The following is a 20,913-nucleotide window of genomic DNA, read 5'->3' on the forward strand; positions in this document are numbered from 1 at the left end:
TTTCTTTTCTATTTATAAATAGTATTATAGTCTTAGTAATCAAATGCTATCATTATACTTTTCAATGTATACCAAATGTTAATTAAAAATGTTCCTAAAATAGGAAAGCCACTAACAACTCCTACTTTTTATCTTTTTATTCCATATTTTCTTTTGTATTTAAATGCTATTTTCAGGCCACTAAGCATATCAAATATTAGATGGTTAAAATTCTAACACATATCAAATTTTGGATGGTTGAAATTCTAACACATATCAAATATTAGGTGGTTGAAGCGTGTATGAAATACTAGATGGTTGAAACACATCAAATATAAACTCTTACTTAATTTCTCTTTTTTAATACATTGTTTATTTGCATATAGGTTTATTGCATGACGTTTCTTTTATAGCCAAATGCAATGAAATATACATTTACTGTGATGTTTCACAAAGCCCAAATTAACTAGTACTTGGTTCTTCTATTTACTTTATTGCTTTTTTTATTACTTTATTACAAAATACCTTTTTTTATTTAATACAAAGATTAGATGCACTTGATGTATTGATATTTATATGTACAATTGTTTGCAAAGCCTATATCAACTTCTTAGTTCACTTTACTTTCTATCATTTATAAATACTTTCTTAGTTATCAAATGTTATCTTTATACTTTTTAAGTTACACTAAATGCTAATTAGTAATGTTCTTACAATAAATAGGAATGCCACTAACAACTTCTACTTTGATCTTATCTCCAATTTATTGCATTGTTTCTTTTGTAATTGAATGTTATTATCTGGCCACTAAGCATATATCGATTTTAGATGGTTGAAACACATATGAAATACTAGATGGTTGAAACACACATGAAATACTAGATGGTTGAAACACATCAAATATTAACTCTTGCTTAATTTCTCTTTTTTAATGCATTGTTTATTTGCATATAATTTTATTGCGTGATGTTTCCTTTATGACCAAATGTAATGAAATATACATTTACTGTGATGTTTCACAAAACCAAAATTAACTCATACTTGGTTCTTCTATTTACTTTATTGCTTTTTTTTTTTTTTACTTTATTACAAAATACCTTTTTTTTATTTAATACAAAGATTAGATGCACTTGATGTATTGATATTTATATGTACAATTGTTTGCAAAGCCTATATCAACTTCTTAGTTCACTTTACTTTCTATCATTTATAAATATTTTCTTAGTTATCAAATGTTATCTTTATACTTTTTAAGGTATACTAAATGCTAATTAGTAATGTTCTTACAATAAATAGGAATGCCACTAACAACTTCTACTTTGATCTTATCTCCAATTTATTGCATTGTTTCTTTTCTAATTGAATGTTATCAGGCCACTAAGCATATATTGAATTTTAGATGGTTGAAACACATGAAATACTAGATGGTTGAAACACACACGAAATACTAGATGGTTGAAACACATCAAATATTAACTTTTGCCTAATTTCTCTTTTTTAATGCATTGTTTATTTGCATATAATTTTATTGCGTGATGTTTCCTTTATGACCAAATGCAATGAAATATACATTTACTGTGATGTTTCACAAAGCCAAAATTAACTAGTACTTGGTTCTTCTATTTACTTTATTGCTTTTTCTTTTTACTTTATTACAAAATACCTTTTTTTATTTAATACAAACATTAGATGCACTTGATGTATTGATATTTATATGTACAATTGTTTGCAAAGCCTATATCAACTTCTTAGTTCACTTTACTTTCTATCATTTATAAATATTTTCTTAGTTTTCAAATGTTATCTTTATACTTTTTAAGGTATACTAAATGCTAATTAGTAATGTTCTTACAATAAATAAGAATGCCACTAACAATTTCTACTTTGATCTTATCTCCAATTTATTGCATTGTTTCTTTTGTAATTGAATGTTATCTGCCCACTAAACATATATCGATTTTAGATGGTTGAAACACATATAAAATATGTGGTAGAAACACTTATCAAATATAAACTCTTTTATCTTATTTTATTTCTCTTATTTAATGCGTTATTATTTGCTATTAAATTTATTGCATGATGTTTCCTTTATAATGAAATGCAATAAAATATTGACATTTACTGTGATGTTTTGCATAGCCAATATTAATTAGTACTTGGTTCTTCTACTTTGCCTTTTTACTTTATTACAAGATACCTTTTATATTTAATAAAAATTAGATGCTTGAAACACTTGATGAATACTAGGTATTGATATGTACTAAAATTGTTTGCAAAGCCTATATCAACTTCTTAGTTCACTTTACTTTCTATCATTTATAAATATTTTCTTAGTTATCAAATGTTATTTTTATACTTTTTAAGGTATACTAAATGCTAATTAGTAATGTTCTTACAATAAATAGGAATGCCACTAACAACTTCTACTTTGATCTTATCTCCAATTTATTGCATTGTTTCTTTTGCAATTGATTATTATCAGGTCACTAAGCATATATCGAATTTTAGATGGTTGAAACACATATGAAATACTAGATGGTTGAAACACATCAAATATTAACTCTTGCTTAATTTCTCTTTTTTAATGCATTGTTTATTTGCATATAATTTTATTGCGTGATGTTTCCTTTATGACCAAATGTAATGAAATATACATTTACTGTGATGTTTCACAAAGCCAAAATTAACTAGTACTTGGTTCTTCTATTAACTTTATTGCTTTTTCTTTTTACTTTATTACAAAATACCTTTTTTTATTTAATACAAACATTAGATGCACTTGATGTATTGATATTTATATGTACAATTGTTTGCAAAGCCTATATCAACTTCTTAGTTCACTTTACTTTCTATCATTTATAAATACTTTCTTAGTTATCAAATGTTATCTTTATACTTTTTAAGGTATACTAAATGCTAATTAGTAATGTTCTTACAATAAATAGGAATGCCACTAACAACTTCTACTTTGATCTTATCTCCATTGTTTCTTTTGTAATTGAATGTTATTATCTGGCCACTAAGCATATATCGATTTTAGATGGTTGAAACACATATAAAATATAAGTGGTAGAAACACTTATCAAATATAAACTCTTATTTTATTTCTCTTATTTAATGCATTATTATTTGCTATTAAATTTATTGCATGATGTTTCCTTTATAATCAAATGCAATAAAATATTGACATTTACTGTGATGTTTTGCATAGCCAATATTAATTAGTACTTGGTTCTTCTACTTTGCCTTTTTACCTTATTACAAGATACCTTTTATATTTAATAAAAATTAGATGCTTGAAACACTTGATGGATACTTGGTATTTATATGTAAATAGTATCTTCTTAGTAATCAAATGTTAACCTTGTACCTTTTAGTGTGTACTAAATGCTAATTAGAAATGTTCTTACAATTAATAGGAATGCTACTAACAACTTCTACTTTGATCTTATCTTCTTTTTATTGCATTATTGTTGTTTTTTGTAATTGAATGCTATTTAGAGGCCACTAAGCATATCAAATATTAGATAGTTGAAATTTATATGTACCATAATAGTTTGCTAAGCCTATATCAACCTATTAGTTTACAGTTTACTTTTTCTATTTATATATAGTATTATCTTCTTAGTATTAAAATCTTACCTTTATACTTTTTAATAATTACTAAATGCTGATTAGAAATGTTCTCACAATTAATAGAAATGCAACTATCAATTTCTACTTTTATCTTATCTCCAGTTTATTGCATTGTTTCTTTTGTAATGGAATGCTATTTTGAGGCCACTAAGCATATCAAATATTGATGTTAATTAGAAATGTTATGGAATTAATAGGAATGCCTCTATCAACTCCTGCTTTGATCTACAGGTGCAGCAAACAGGATTATTTTTTAAAATAAAATAAATAGATATAAAAGTTTAAATATTTTGTTGCTTTGCATACTTGCCCAGTTCCCTTGTATTTTTTTCAGTTGATGTACAACTTTGAAGTTGCCTTTGAAAAGTGTCTGGGAATCAGTGGAAATCCAAGTTAGAGAGATGCCAGCATATATAACAAAAGTATTATTGGCAAGTCTGATTTTAAATGGATAACATGCATTTTTTTAAACAGCTTTTGTATACTTAGGTTGGAATCAAGTGCAGAAGCTATAGAGTAGGTGTAGAATTCACATACCAGATATTTTTGGCAAGTATTTTTTTCAAAATTATTAGATGACTTAAAATGAGCTTAATTTTGTTACATTACTGTAACATTGTATATACCTCGATTTCTGTGTGTTTGTGTGGGTATGTTTGGTGTTCCAATTTTTGATGGACAATTGTAGTCAAAGTAAAGTTTATTTGTTTGGACAAAAACAATGTTTCTTACTTTATCTTATTGCAGAAATTAAAACTTAATTAGAAATATCTTTACTAAGTACTTAAGTATTTAAAAATATTAGATGCCTCAAGTTGTACGATTTAGATTTGGCAGGTAAACAGCAAGATTTTCTGGGTTATTTTTAGCAAAAGAAGTTGAAATTCAATAAAATAGACAACTTTCTAAACTGAAAAATTCGCATGTAAATCCACTTTAAGCTAATTTTCTTTTTCAGCTGTTTACATTCTGTGGAATGTTAGAGAATGTACGCAAAAAGTAGTTCTTTAATTAGATTATAGATATTTTATAACTTGAATAATTTTTTCTAATGTTGCTTGGCATAGTTTTCTTTTTTTTCAGCTGATGTATTTGTTGGTGGAACTATACTCATCAAATAGACATACAGAAATCCCTTGCAGCAGATTTTGGCAAGTAGTTTTTTAAAATAATTTAGAATATATTAAAAATCTAGAATTTATTTTTTTTTACTGTTAGTCTGCAAACTGTCATTTTTTTTTTTTATCTGATGCACTTGTCTGTTAAAGAAAGAGAAAGCACCTAAAAAAAAACTAACAGAAAGCCCTGGCTAGAAATCCTATGCTGGAAATCCCTTGCAATATATTTTGGCAAGTAGTTTTTCAAATTAAATTTATAAGATATTAATAATCTAGAACAACTTTTTTGTTTCTGTTAGTCTGCATACTGTCCCTTTTTTTTATTTTCTGCTGAAGTATTTGTGTGGAAGAAAGAACAAAAATTCACAGAAATCCCTTGCCAGATGCTAGAAATGCGATGATGGAAATCCCTAGCAAGAAATTTTGGCAAGACTAATAGAAAGCTCTACCTTGGAAACCAATGCTGGAAATCCCTTGCTATATATTTTGGCAAGTAGTTTTTCAAATTAAATTTATAAGATACTAATAATCTAGAAAAACTTTTTTGTTTCTGTTAGTCTGCATACTGTCCCTTTTTTATTTTCAGCTGATGTATTTGTGTTGAAGAAAGAACCAAGATTTACAGAAATCCCTTGCCAGATGCTAGAAATGCGATGATGGAAATCCCTAGCAAGAAATTTTGGCAAGACTAATAGAAAGCTCTACCTTGGAAACCAATGCTGGAAATCCCTTGCTATATATTTTGGCAAGTAGTTTTTCAAATTAAATTTATAAGATACTAATAATCTAGAAAAACTTTTTTGTTTCTGTTAGTCTGCATATTGTCCCTTTTTTATTTTCAGCTGATGTATTTGTGTTGAAGAAAGAGCAAAGATTTACAGAAATCCCTTGCCAGATGCTAGAAATGCGATGATGGAAATCCCTTGCAAGAAATTTTGGCAAGACTAACAGAAACCTCTACCCTGGAGACCAATGCTGGAAATTCCTTTGCTTTATATTTTGGCAAGTAGTTTTTCAAATTAAATTGATAAGATATTAATAATCTAGAACAACTTCTTTGTTTCTGTTAGTCTGCATACTGTCTCTTTTTTTATTTTTTTTATTTTCAGCTGATGTATTTGTGTGGAAGAAAGAACAAAGATTTACAGAAATCCCTTGCCAGATGCTAAAAATGCGATGATGGAAATCCCTTGCAAGAAATTTTGGCAAGACTAACAGAAACCTCTACCTTGGAGACCATTGCCAGAAATCCCATTGCAATATATTTTGGCAAGTAGTTTTTCAAATTGAATTTATAAGAAATTAATAATCTAGAACAACTTTTTTGTTTCTGTTAGTCTGCATACTGTCTCTTTTTTATTTTCAGCTGATGTATTTGTGTGGAACCAAGATTTACAGAAATCCTTTGCCAGATGCTAGAAATGCGATGATGGAAATCCCTTGCAAGATATTTTGGCAAGACTTACAGAAAGCTCTACCTTGGAAACCAATGCTGGAAATCCCTTGCTATATATTTTGGCAAGTAATTTTTCATATTAAATTGATAAGATATTAATAATCTAGAACAACTTTTTTGTTTCTGTTAGTCTGCATACTGTCCCTTTTTTTATTTTCAGCTGATGTATTTGTGTTGAAGAAAGAGCAAAGATTTACAGAAATCCCTTGCCAGATGCTAGAAATGCGATGATGGAAATCCCTAGCAAGAAATTTTGGCAAGACTAATAGAAAGCTCTACCTTGGAAACCAATGCTGGAAATCCCTTGCTATATATTTTGGCAAGTAGTTTTTCAAATTAAATTTATAAGATACTAATAATCTAGAAAAACTTTTTTGTTTCTGTTAGTCTGCATATTGTCCCTTTTTTATTTTCAGCTGATGTATTTGTGTTGAAGAAAGAGCAAAGATTTACAGAAATCCCTTGCCAGATGCTAGAAATGCGATGATGGAAATCCCTTGCAAGAAATTTTGGCAAGACTAACAGAAACCTCTACCCTGGAGACCAATGCTGGAAATTCCTTTGCTTTATATTTTGGCAAGTAGTTTTTCAAATTAAATTGATAAGATATTAATAATCTAGAACAACTTCTTTGTTTCTGTTAGTCTGCATACTGTCTCTTTTTTTATTTTTTTTATTTTCAGCTGATGTATTTGTGTGGAAGAAAGAACAAAGATTTACAGAAATCCCTTGCCAGATGCTAAAAATGCGATGATGGAAATCCCTTGCAAGAAATTTTGGCAAGACTAACAGAAACCTCTACCTTGGAGACCATTGCCAGAAATCCCATTGCTATATATTTTGGCAAGTAGTTTTTCAAATTGAATTTATAAGAAATTAATAATCTAGAACAACTTTTTTGTTTCTGTTAGTCTGCATACTGTCTCTTTTTTATTTTCAGCTGATGTATTTGTGTGGAACCAAGATTTACAGAAATCCTTTGCCAGATGCTAGAAATGCGATGATGGAAATCCCTTGCAAGATATTTTGGCAAGACTTACAGAAAGCTCTACCTTGGAAACCAATGCTGGAAATCCCTTGCTATATATTTTGGCAAGTAATTTTTCATATTAAATTGATAAGATATTAATAATCTAGAACAACTTTTTTGTTTCTGTTAGTCTGCATACTGTCCCTTTTTTTATTTTCAGCTGATGTATTTGTGTTGAAGAAAGAGCAAAGATTTACAGAAATCCCTTGCCAGATGCTAGAAATGCGATGATGGAAATCCCTTGCAAGAAATTTTGGCAAGACTAACATTTATCTCTACCTTTGGAGACCAATGCCGGAAATCCCGTTGCTATATATTTTGGCAAGTAGTTTTTCAAATTGAATTTATAAGATATTAATAATCTAGAGCAACTTTTTTGTTTCTGTTAGTCTGCATACTGTCTCTTTTTTTATTTTCAGCTGATGTATTTGTGTGGAAGAAAGAACAAAGACCTACAGAAACCCCTAGCTAGAAGTTTAATGCTGGTAATCCCTTGCAATTTTTTTTTGCAAGTAGTTTTTTTAAATTAAATTTCTTTGCTACTTAAAGGAACTTAAGTAATTGTAACTGTTAGTCTGCATACCTTTTTTTAGCTGATCTTGTATTTTTTTTTTAACAATTTTGATTAGTTACACTTTCTTGATAGATTTTAATATAAAGTTGGATGTTGGTTGGCTAAATGTATTTAAGCTAATATTTCGCACCAAGTAAACAATGGCTGGGTGGTGAAGTTGACAGACCTTTGCACTAATAAAGCAAATGTCATTGGTTATAACCCTACAGTAGCATTTTTTTAAATGACTAATAGGAAATGAATGTAAGTAGGAATTAATTCAAAATATCACCTGTTTCAAAACTAAAATGAACTATTCTAAAACATTTCAGAGGCTGAGAGTTTATTACATAATAATTACACTTTGAGACTTGGTATTACTCTCACAAGCAAAAGTCATACATTCAACAACTTTTTTATCACAGAAAAATGTTTATTTGTAATAACTATATTCCCATCAGAGAATAAAATGTAGATCTTGAGATTCAATATTTTATGTATACTCCAGTTTCATGTTGTCAAGACTTTTTCTCGCTCATATACGTATGTGTAATACTAAATGTACCCAAGTCCTGGGCAATACCATAACGACACATACAACGACAAAATAAGATTCAGAATGCCAATTCACAGACGTGTAATATGTTTATTACATTATCTGCACTATAATACAGAATCAGTTCAGACATTTGAAATATCCAGTATCGATTAAAAATATCAGCTTAATATTCCATAGACTGAATAGTGACAACACAGAAAAATAATTAAGTCTACACTTAGACTATAGCTATTTCCAAAAGTCCAACTGTCATGGACTAGGAACAAAACCACACTGCCATATTATGAGTTACATTATATTTAACAAAAAAAACATCTCACCAAGTAAAAACAACCCAAAACAATAAGTTTTGAAGTCAACAACCTGAATTGCCCCCCTTCTCCTCTACAGTAAACAGGAGACCCAGGCTGACCAGAACTCAGTCCTAACACATGTATGACGATACATCCAATATAGAATTATTTAACTATAAAACTACATTAAAAAAAACACACTACCAATACTATATGATGACTCTAATATAGTAATTAAAATTCACGTGGAACTCATTATTTTCAAATGTTCACTCCAAAAGAGTGTTTTTGTCTGTTTTTCTGTTTTTACCCTCAGCCAATCGTTGTGCTGGCCATATGACCCCCTGCTCATTAACTGTTGGCCTAAGAAACATTTGACCTTTACATCGTCTGAAATAGCAACTATTTTACAATAGTGATAAATGGCGAATATTTGACAGTTTAGATGTTACTTTCCCTTGTACTGAAAAATGCAGCTCTTGTTACCCCCCTTTACATTAAAACATGTACAGTAGTTTTTGTTTCTGCTTGCATTGAAAACGTACAGTTTGAGTATTGTATTGAAAATGCATTAGTTCTTGTTGCCTCCCTTTACATTGAAACTCGTACAACAGTTATGTTACCTCCCTTTGCATTAAAACAATTTTCTTGTCTACTACTTTTGCATTGAAATACTTTGTGGGTGCTCAGTAGAATACCATTATGTTTGTAACTCCTGGGGTACATATTGCATCTCTACTGTACCATAATTTCCATACATAAATATAAGTGACATACAAATGACTATTTACTTTGATTTAAAATGTCATAAGATTCAAACTTTTGCACCAACCCATGAGATTGGGGTCTTTGTTCTTTTGACCAGTGATTGACTGCAGTGAACTTTTGTATGCATGTAGTGAATATATGAAACTCTTGCATTACATCTTTTGTATTGAAGCTTCACCTTAAACACAGTTATGCCTACTGTTTTTTTTATTTAACTATATAAAATAAATTCAATTCGTCAATTTTGTTGTATGCTTCCTTTGATCAACTAAAACTTGTACGTACATTGAGCTAGAGTAAAAGTACAGTATTTCACTTTAATAGACCTCAGGTGTGACCTGCATTTGGTCTGTGGTCTGATACATTTTTTTTTGCTGTCTGCCCAGTCTTTCTATGTCTAATGTTGTTTAGTTTGCTATATTGTAATATTTTAATATACACAATGGGTCTTGTAATAAATAGTTTGAGGTCTTGGAATAGTAATTAGTTTGCATTAATAACAAAGAACCACTTGTATTTCAGTTACACAATACAATGAGCTGTATATTTAAAACTAAAACAAAAAAACTTAAACATAATCATACATATGAATAATTTCACCTTCTTTATACTTTAATTCAATTCTCAATCTATAGAATGTTTACTATGCATATAATTGATTTACCCTGTTGTACACATGTGGACTGCGCTTCATATTTCTGTGATATATTGTTTGATAAAATGCAATAGCTAATAGATTTCTAAGACTAATACTAAGACTGTTTTATTGATCCTTATGGAAATTTGTTGTGATTACAAGGATTCTTTTCTCATCAAAGCAACACAACAAAAACATTCACTTAAATAGAACAGACACATTGAGTGACTACACTTATTTTATAACCATGCTTTAGAGCTCACTTTACTGTATCTGTATTATCAATGATGTTCCCTCTTTGTTACGAGCTGATGAGACTCTTTAATCCTACACCAAAACATCAATAGTAGATTATGAACACTTTAATATTGGCTCAACGAATAGGTCTATAATCTTGTTTACAATAGCAAATTTAGTTACATGACTTGTCCAAACTGATACAACTATACCTTATATAACCTTAGTTTTGTTCTTAAAAAGTATGTTTTGTATTTTGCTTGTTCTCTATTCATGGCTAATCTTTTTTCTTTTTCCTTGGCTTGTCTTTCCTTTTTTTCTCTCCATTGCCAATCTCTCTCTGCATCAACCTTTTGTGAACATATTTCCTTAGTTCCATCCATCCAGATCCAACAACATCCCCTCTTCCCTCAACACTGCTACCTCAGCCTCGTCCACCACTGTCTATTACCAATAGTATTGTTCCTAGATCTAGACTTTTGTCTAGAATTACTTTTGACAGGAGATCAATTACCAGGGTTTTACTTTTATGTTGAACAACACATGTTGCACGCAGATGTGACTATTTTAATTATACACCAAAACAAAACAATTAATAGATTATGAGCACTTTAATGTTCATAATAATCTTGTTTACAATTGCTCCATTATTTTTCTTTCTTACTCTTTCAACATGTGTTTGCATCATTCCACATTCATACTATACTGTGCACATAACTCTTTTTGGATTTAAGCACACAAAATTCATTTAGTAATAATGAGTTTAGAAATGCTAAACTGGACTATATATTTTGCATTTTAGTTACTGTTCTACATCATGTGCTTTGTTGACCACTAGGGCACATGTGATTACATAAATATTCATTCTGCTGCGCACAAAACTCTTAATGCATTATAGCACACAACATTCATTTGGTATTTATAAATTTTGAAATGCTAAGCTGGACTATATTTTATCTTTTTTTTTTCATTGTGCTTCATGTGCTTTGTTGGGAGCATGTGTGATTAAACATTCACAATGATGCACACATAACTCTCTTTGCATTAAATTACATATTCATTTGGCAATGAGTTTTGAAATTGGACTATATTTTTTGGATTTTCATTTACCTTTGTATATCATGTGCTTTGTTGACCTCTGGGGCATGTGTGATTAAACATTCACTATGATGCACACATAACTCTCTTTGCATTAAATCACTATTCATTTGGCAATAATGAGTTTTGAAATGCTAAACTGGACTATATTTTTTGGATTTTCATTTACCTTTGTATATTATGTGCTTTGTTGATCGCTGGGGCATGTGTCATTAATCATTAACACTGGGCTGTGCAAATAACTCCTTTTGCATTAAATCACCCATCATTTATTAGATAATAATGTGTTTTGAAATGCTTAACTTTACAATATTTTTTTGCAATTTTATTTACCATTGTATATCATGTGCTTTGTTGACCACTGGGGCACATGTAATTACATAAATATTCACTCTGCGGCACACAAAACTCTTTATGCATTAACTCTTTCTCTCTGTAATTATTTACCACATTCTGGTAGAATCAACGTTGGTATCGTCAGTTAGGAGAGAAAGAGTTAAAGCACACAACATTCATTTGGCAAAGCACACAACATTCATTTGGTATTTATAAATTTGGAAATGCTAAGCTGGACTATATTTTTGCATTTTTTTTGTTGTTGTGCTTCATGTGCTTTGTTGACCTCTGGGGCATGTGTGATTAAACATTCACAATGATGCGCACATAACTCTCTTTGCATTAAATCACATATTCATTTGGCAATAATGAGTTTTGAAATGCTAAACTGGACTATATTTTTTGCATTTTCATTTACCTTTGTTTATCATGTGCTTTGTTGATCACTGGGGCATGTGTCATTAATCATTCACACTGGGCTGTGCAAATAACTCCTTTTGCATTAAGTCACCCATCATTTATTAGGTAATAATACGTTTTGAAATGCTTAACTTTACAATATTTTTTTTGCAATTTTATTTACCGTTGTATATAATGTGCTTTGTTGACCACTGGGGCACATGTGATTACATAACTATTCACTCTGCGGCGCACAACACTCTTTATGCATTAACTCTTTCTCTCTCTATTATTGCTTACCACATTCTGGTAGAATCAATGTTGGTATCGTCAGTTAGGAGAGAAAGAGTTAAAGCACACAACATTCATTTGGTATTTATAAATTTTGAAATGCTAAGCTGGACTATATTTTTGCATTTTTTTTTCGTTGTGCTTCATGTGCTTTGTTGACCTCTGGGGCATGTGTGATTAAACATTCACAATGATGCGCACATAACTCTCTTTGCATTAAATCACATATTCATTTGGCAATAATGAGTTTTAAAATTGGAATATATTTTTTGCATTTTCATTTACCTTTGTATATCATGTGCTTTGTTGACCTCTGGGGCATGTGTGATTAAACATTCACTATGATGCACACATAACTCTCTTTGCATTAAATCACATATTCATTTGGCAATAATGAGTTTTGAAATGCTAAACTGGACTATATTTTTTTGGATTTTCATTTACCTTTGTATATAATGTGCTTTGTTGATCACTGGGGCATGTGTCATTAATCATTCACACTGGGCTGTGCAAATAACTCCTTTTTGCATTAAATCACCCATCATTTATTAGATAATAATGTGTTTTGAAATGCTTAACTTTACAATATTTTTTTGCAATTTTATTTACCGTTGTATATCATGTGCTTTGTTGACCACTGGGGCATGTGTGATTTAATATTAACATTTGTTGTGCTATGCACATAACTCTTTATGCATTAGAGCACACAACATTCATGTGGTAATTGAGTTTTGAAATGCTAAAATGGACTATTTTTGCATTTTTTTGGTGTTGTACATCATGTGCTTTGTTGACTACTGGGGCATGTGTGATTAAACAAACACAATACATTGTTGAATCGAAAGCTTTTTATTACATCACTTGCTAATACGTGTTTTAAGATAAATGTTGCACTACATCAACAAAATGGTTGCATCCAATTAACACCAACGAAAACACGTTAACTTTGATTTTAAAACGCTAAACTTCTGGACCTCCTCTTGTATGACAATGCTAGTAATTATTTATAACAAGATCCAGCATTGGGTCATTTAGTCCTACTAATTTAATAGTTTTATACAATTCCTTTCCTCTTAATGTACTATCACTTCTAAGTAGTATCTTTACCATCTTTTAGTGTTCCTGTGAGAAAATATTTAGTTTGCTTTTGTGTTGTTACATACAAAAGAGAAATGCATTATGATTGTGATAACTTGTTTCTGTGGGTATAAAAATGCAGTTTTATGATAATAATAATCTTTATTATCCGTGAGGAAATTTGTTTTACAATTGTGCATTACATAAAACAGTACATGATTTGAGCAATCAATTGTACAATAGCACCCTAAGATATACTTGTATACCCTAGTTTCTCTTTAATATTACATGCGAAATGGACAAAAATAAGTTACATATTGTTCAATGGTTTAATTGTCAAAGGAACAAGTTTTTAGGTACCAGGGGTAATTGGGTGTCATGTATCTTCTTATATAATTATATCTAATGTTAAACAAAAGTCTTATGAGACAATTGGTTATGTGTTCATATAATCACTGAAAGGGATTATACATTTGTTCCTGTTTACCTTTGCATATTTTTTTATTAGAAATGTAAAAATGTTCTGCCTTAAAGTTAGTGAACAACTTTTCTCCTTTAAAACACACAAGCATAAAATGAAAGATACGTCTAACTTCTTTACTTTGCTTGGCTTGGCTACCTGTGAAGGTGGCTCGAGGTTTGACACCCAACTCCTGATTCAAGCAAAATTGTGTTTAGTGAGTGTCTAAAAGGCAGCACAGAAAACCTTCTCCCAGATACCCCGCCCCCAGCTTTAACTAGTCTACAAATGAGATTGGACCATAGCGCTCTGAGCAGGCTATAAGCATGAAAGTAGCGCTATATAAAAGCCATAACTTTTTTTTTTTCAGATATATTGGAACTGCCGATTCGCATAATTGCAATTATGACAATTCATCTATTTTTCAGCTTTCTAGATATAATAGAAAATATTTTTGAATATTATCTTACACCAGATAAAAAATGTGATTTTCTTTTCAGAATTCTCTGCTAAAAGAAATTATTATTGTGCATGTTGTTTTTTTTGCATGTTATTAACCTTACTAATTCTGACTGACCGCGAGAAATGGTAAATGGATTGTTTAGATTTTGCCTTATCTGAAAGTCAGAAGTTAGGATTGAATGTTGGGTTATGATTGAGTTTTGGTTGTGAGCTTTGAGTAAAATTAGAAGCAAATGTGACTCGCAGAAAGTGATTTCTACAGTATGGGATAAAATGCCACTGTAAATCGGCGCGGACGGACTTGTTTTTACTAACTACTAACCCGGGGTGTAGGTTAAGTGAGAAAGGTGAATGACAGCCATATTCTTTCAACTTAAGAATAGTCATTCACCTACATTCTCTCAACTACCTAGCTCATGTATGGCTCCTCGAATGCCACACCCTGGGCAACAGTCTTGGCTGACTGGCTAAATACATGAGTAATTTATGAGCTGAATAATATTTACAGGATAATCCATGTTTTGCATGAATCAAAACAAGAAATCGGCAGGAAATGACATCATAGGTTGTATGTAACAATCTACATCTAAAAATGTATTTAAAACTTTTGTAGTTGTAGTTTAAAATGTTCAAATTAGTTTCAATTTCTCATTATCTGATTTACGACAAGTAATAATTTTTTCTTTTTACTTTAAATTTCTCTAGGATTTTAATTTTAAGCGTGGAAAGAAAAGCAAAAGAATCACAGGCAGTGCACCATGCCTTCATGAAGAAAAAATCTTTTTTTTCCCACATGCATTTAACATTGAACATTTAATAAAAATAAACTTTTCATGTTTGTATTATTGGCAAAGTTTGAGTGTTGTGTCAAGCATGGTTATGCAGTCTTATATGATACAAACATGTGGCTTTGGGTGCCTTATACATTGAGACTACATTATGTTTAACAGTACTAAATTAAATTGTTTATCCTTATTCACATTTGTGCTCTATTTTTTTGTGTTCTACTCAGAAGATATGGTTATTCCAGTTTGAAACTATAAGTAATTGAAAAACATTTATTCATTTGATTAATCTCAACTTTAACTTAGAAATATTACATGTTGATAGCACATTAAATTTTAGTCCAAAATATCTATACCTAGTCTATATCAAATACAAATGCTACATCTAGATCCACTATTTTGTCTGCAATTATTGTAATTTAAATGTAATACGAATATATTTATTAATTATATAGGGGAAGGTGGGGCTAGTTGTCACAGTTTTCACATTTTGATGTTTTAAACATTTAGAATTCATTGATTCTCACCAAACTTAACATGCTGTAACTTAAACATTCAGACAACAATTAGAGTAAATGAAATAAACTTTATCTCTTTATTTATCAAAGTTATACAACAAAAAAGTGGCTGGGTTGAGGTTGTGACAATTTGCCCCACACCGGGGTAAGTTGACACAGGCATGGGGTAAAATGTCACACATTTAAAAAATCACCATGTCTTGCTATGTCTAAAAGAAATAGCATATTAAGTCAAGACTTTGTTCTTGTAGTAGTTTCCTTGACTGGCCGTCGTGAAATAATGATATATATGTGAAGGTTCTGAAAAGTTTTGGACCTAACAAGGAAAGCTGTAGGTTTTTCTTCAAAATAATGTTTATTTTTTTCTATATAATATTTGTATAATATCTGTTCACTTCTCCCAGCAATGCACCCACTTCCAACCTATCTAAATAGTAGGACTAGGTAACTTCTTTTCTAAAATAAATGTTGCGCTCGGAGGACATCTTTTCTGTATGTTGATGCTGGCATAACCTTTGTAAACAGCATTATTTAAAGAGAAAGTCGCTTAATACTATTTAGGTATATATTTAGGTATCATCCATAAAAAGGAATCAATAAAACAAATATTAATATTAAAATTTGTTTTCAAAATGCTTAATCTTCATTGGGGCAAGTTGTCACAACTGTGACAAATTACCCCAACCTGTGTGACAACTTGCCCCACAACAATTTTCAGAACATTTATTTTAATATTTTATTGGATCGAGCTTTTTGAAAAAAACTAATTTCAGTGTGTAACTAATACACAGAGATATGAAACAGTGTAATGTTAGACAATCATCTCAAAATTATAAGTGTTTTTCAACAAAATTACACAAAAATAAAATTCCACATTCCGAACAGTCAAAAACAATGAATCGTGATAATTTTAAAATGCGAAAAGGTATCGACTTCATTTTATAACTATTTGTAAATGTTTCCGTAAACATCTCAGCTGTAGTTTCACATTTTTGATAGCGTATCACATTATATCAATATAGTGTTTGTGACAACTTACCCTTGTGACATTTCACCCCACCTTCCCCTAATATTCTCTCCTCCCCCCCTATTCAAAACTACTGCTAGTAATAGTGTATATTCCTAGTTGTTTCTTCAATCTTATCTACATAGCTATCTACAGCTCTATTATTTCTATTAGCTTGTTTTCTCTTTCTATACGTGATTAAAGTCGGTATTTAAAAAACAACTAGAATCTAAGTTATTCCCTCTTTTGATAATGATTTTGGTATTGATCCTGCGCCTTGACAATGCAGAAAATTGGCCAGGAGTGTAGACTCTAGATCTAAATGCTGATAGATTCTAGATCTAGATCTAGTTAAATCTAGTAGATAAAGAGTCTTCATTTCAGTCTAGTTCTAGAATAAATTCTAGATCTATGTCTAGCTGATTAAATTAAAAGGTAAATTATCTATGAATAATGAATGTAGACTAGAGAATTAGCATTAGGCTTGTGCTTTTAGGTCTAGTCTAGATAGATGATTAGATCTAGATCTAGTCTAAATTTAATTAAATGATAGTAAATCATCATCCATGATCATTTACTACAGTAAATCTTTCTTCCATACCGGCGTAGTGCCATGGCATGCTATTAGAATAATAATAATTAGTCACAATTAGTGACATTAGATTATGATTAGATTATTCTTAGTTATTCTAGTAATTAGAATTAGTCTAGAGCAGGGGTGGGCCACATGCGGCCAGCCGGACCTACAGAAACCAGGTTTGCCCACAGATTATACATATAAAAAATACAAATATTTAAAAAATAAATAAAGTGTAAATAGTTAAACACTTCAAATTAAGTACAACTGTTCATTTGTGGTGAAATTGTGAGATGTAAGCAGACGATAACAAAATAAAAAAAACAATATCGTAAAATTAGTTTCAGAAATCATAACTCCATAGCAGAGTATAAATGTGAATTAAAAGATATTATACACAGCTAGCTAGCTTATTTTTTAAAGCTGTAAGTACATTATATATAAATTAATAATATATATATATAATGCGCCCCCCCACCCCCGTCCAAAAATTTTTTGTAATGCGGCCCTCGATAGGAAAAGGTTGCCCACCCCTGGTCTAGAGCATAGAAAAATGGAATCATTGGCCTTGCTCAGTTGCTGGCGACATTGACTGGACATTAGAATGAAAGAAATGGGTTGTCTGAGCTAGTACCTAGCCAGGAAATCCAGTGACTTTACTCAGACTTTACTGTAGGACATTGGATTATGAATGATTGGTTAATAGATCTAATAATATATGCATGACTAAAAAATAAAATAAAATGATTAAAAATGCCTGACGCCAACTGCGGCCTAGGCCTAGGAAGGATGTAATCATCTTCTTTTTGAAGTAACGTCTGTAAGATATCATAAGACTAAGAGTAAGATACTTTAAATTAGACTACATTTAGAATTAAATCTAATAATAGTATAATACTAATAGATCTATTTCAAAATATTTGTTGCTTCAACTTGATTATTGATCTAGATGATTAGATGTAAGTCTAGTCTAGTCACTCGATGATTTGATCCTATTTCCAAACTATAGATCTATTACATGATAGACATAGAATAGATCAACCTCTCACAGGATGGTGGAAGATTGTGGTAGGTAAGACAACAGTCCAAAACGCTTACCACACCATCAGGAAAAATATTACCATATGCCATATATCCAAGTCTAACTGCTCGATTTGTCTTCTAAAAGATCATCATTTAAATCATTAGATTTAATAACAGTAATACTGGATTTAGATTTAGATCTAATTCTAAAAGATAAATATATAGATCTAGATTATAGATTTAGTTTGCCTATATATTTCTTCTTCTTCATTCTAATTTTTCATGTTTGAGGGTTCAGATCAGTTAATACATCAAGAAACTGATTTTATGTAAACCTCCTTGTGGGTCAACTGTGCAAACAATCATCACACTGTTCAAGTGACCGTTCCTCTCTTTGTGTTATTTGTAACTTGTGGATGTTCCTTCAGAAATGAAAAATACTGCACCCTAGCCCAAATTTCCAGCAATATGATCACGGGCAAGGTTCAAACCTGAGATCATTGAGAGGATAGTCCAGAGCGCATACCACATGACAAGGTATCTATCCGATAAAGTATAGAGATCAACCTAACTAATGCCTTATTTTGGCAGTTTAAGAGAATTGCAAGATTTGTAGATCTTTTATTTAATTCAGTTTTTTATCTTTTAAGTAACACATACATGTCTGCAGATTCTTATAGATGTAGCCAAATACTGAAGTGACATTAGACATATATTGTTTTTAATTTGATTCAAGTTTAATGCTTTAAAGTCAATCCCATAAAATGAGTATAAATTAAATGATAAAATAAATTACAGTGGGGGAAAAAAAAAAACCAAGTGAAAACAAATATTTGTTGCATGTTCTTCATGTTTAGCAATACACATGTTTGTTTAGAACTGCTGTGAAGATATCTAGCCCAAACCTCCCATATGATGGCAGTGGGGTTGTGGCGAGCACATAAAACAGTCAACTACATGAAACCTGCAATGAACTCACGGTGAACCCGTTATCTTTTTCTTGTTTTTTTGTAATGACCTTTCTAGAAACTTGTTGATATTCTTAGAAATATTTTTCAAGGACTCAATATATAGAACATAATAAAAAAAAACAACACACTTTTCTAACCTTTATATTCTGTCTCATGGCCAAGCCCAGGTCGAAAGAGGTTTCAGTACCAATAAAGAGACAATGTGCGTCAATATGATGAAGAGAACTCTTATAGCCAAGAGAATGATTTGTAACAGCATTGAAGCAATGGGAGGAATTAAAAATGTATCAATTTCTTCAGGCATGCGAATGGCTGCTGCTTCAGCCAGATCAAAGTATAGAATTTATCTGGAAGAAAGGGCTGAGGAGGAAAAAAGAAAGAACCTAAAAAGGAAAAGAAACAATCAATTTGAAGAACTTGAGGCTATGAAAGCCAAAAAAGCTAGGTTCGAAAGGGACATTACAAGCCTCACTGACTCTGCGGACAAGCTTGCAGAAAAAAGCAGAAAACACTAACAGTCACAAATTTTTAATTGAATCCAATGCTTTACGTCGCTCTGCAAAGCTTAAAAAAGAGCATATTGAAAAACTTACTTTGGAAATCGAAACCAAAGTGAGGGAGATCAGTGGACTCTAAAAAACATTAAAAACCCTTGTATATATGTAAATATATTGTAAAGAATGGATGTTCAAGATGCGTTTTATGGTAAGCCTTACACTCATACTAGTTTATGATGTATTTTTTGCATGTTTGAATATCTTGAGTAAGTTATTTTTATTTAGTAATCAAATCTAATTTATTCCAACCTATATATATATATATGGGCTATAAATATTTTTTAAAAATTTTTTGGCGCGAATTTTATGTCCTGGAATTTTTAAATTTCTCCTTGAAAACTCCTTGAATTTCAATTAGACTTTGGTGCAGAAACCCTGAGTACTTAAACAGTTTACTGGACCATGCATTCAACACAGACTTGTTTAAATAAAGTATCAAATTATATGCATATAAAATCACAATTGAGTTATTCTCTTTTGTGTGTTAAGTCTGATTCCCAGATTTAGACGATAATTTTGTATTTTAATTTTATTATGGTCTTCTTATATATTCTTTAACTCTTTGCTGGTATAGAAAGATCCTTTTGACTGTAGCCACATATTCTCTAAATGTTCAATGCCAAATATAAAGATTTCCCTATTAGACCAACATGTATCCCACCAATCTACTAGTTTTTTGTTCCTCAGATGGCGTCTGCAGAATTACCAAAAACAGAGGAGACAGATTTTTCAGTTTTTGTTGGCTGTTTAAGCAGTGATACTACTGAAGTAAGTGCTGGCCATTTAACTCTAGTCCATCTATTGTAAATCACTTTGGATTCAGATGACTTAACAGATGCAAGTTAGCATATTTTATGGGTCAGTGTGACTTGCATGATGTGTACTGTCAGGAAAATAGAAACTAATTACTGTAGTTACAACTGACTCCCAGGGGTGTTTCTATGAACGTAACACAAGTTTATTGACATTAAATTAAAATATAAGAAATTTAAATGTACTAAAATAGCAATATGAATTAGTTCAAACAATTGTAAAAAAAAAATGTATGCTTGAATAGAGGACAGAATAGAACATATATACTGTATTT

General features: G+C 30.6%; 1 protein-coding gene across 5 annotated transcripts in view; it reads left to right on the plus strand.

Moving 5' to 3' along the window:
- LOC106054721 (uncharacterized) overlaps nt 1-20,913 on the plus strand; it is a 29,673-nt gene that overhangs the window by 2,515 nt on the left and 6,245 nt on the right. Inside the window, exons 1-3 of one of the 5 annotated variants that reach the window (XM_056038370.1) lie at nt 15,635-17,133; nt 19,437-19,974; nt 20,514-20,594. In XM_056038370.1, the coding sequence (XP_055894345.1) occupies nt 19,954-19,974; nt 20,514-20,594 (102 nt within the window). In that variant the 5' untranslated portion in view covers nt 15,635-17,133; nt 19,437-19,953. Of the gene's footprint in view, nt 1-14,702; nt 15,059-15,634; nt 17,134-17,172; nt 18,836-19,436; nt 19,975-20,513; nt 20,595-20,913 lie in introns of those variants that run through there. The other 4 variants (XM_056038372.1, XM_056038371.1, XM_056038373.1 and 1 more) reach the window with 4 other exon arrangements.

This window comes from Biomphalaria glabrata, chromosome 8, assembly GCF_947242115.1.
Source record: "Biomphalaria glabrata chromosome 8, xgBioGlab47.1, whole genome shotgun sequence".
Classification (NCBI taxonomy): domain Eukaryota; kingdom Metazoa; phylum Mollusca; class Gastropoda; family Planorbidae; genus Biomphalaria; species Biomphalaria glabrata.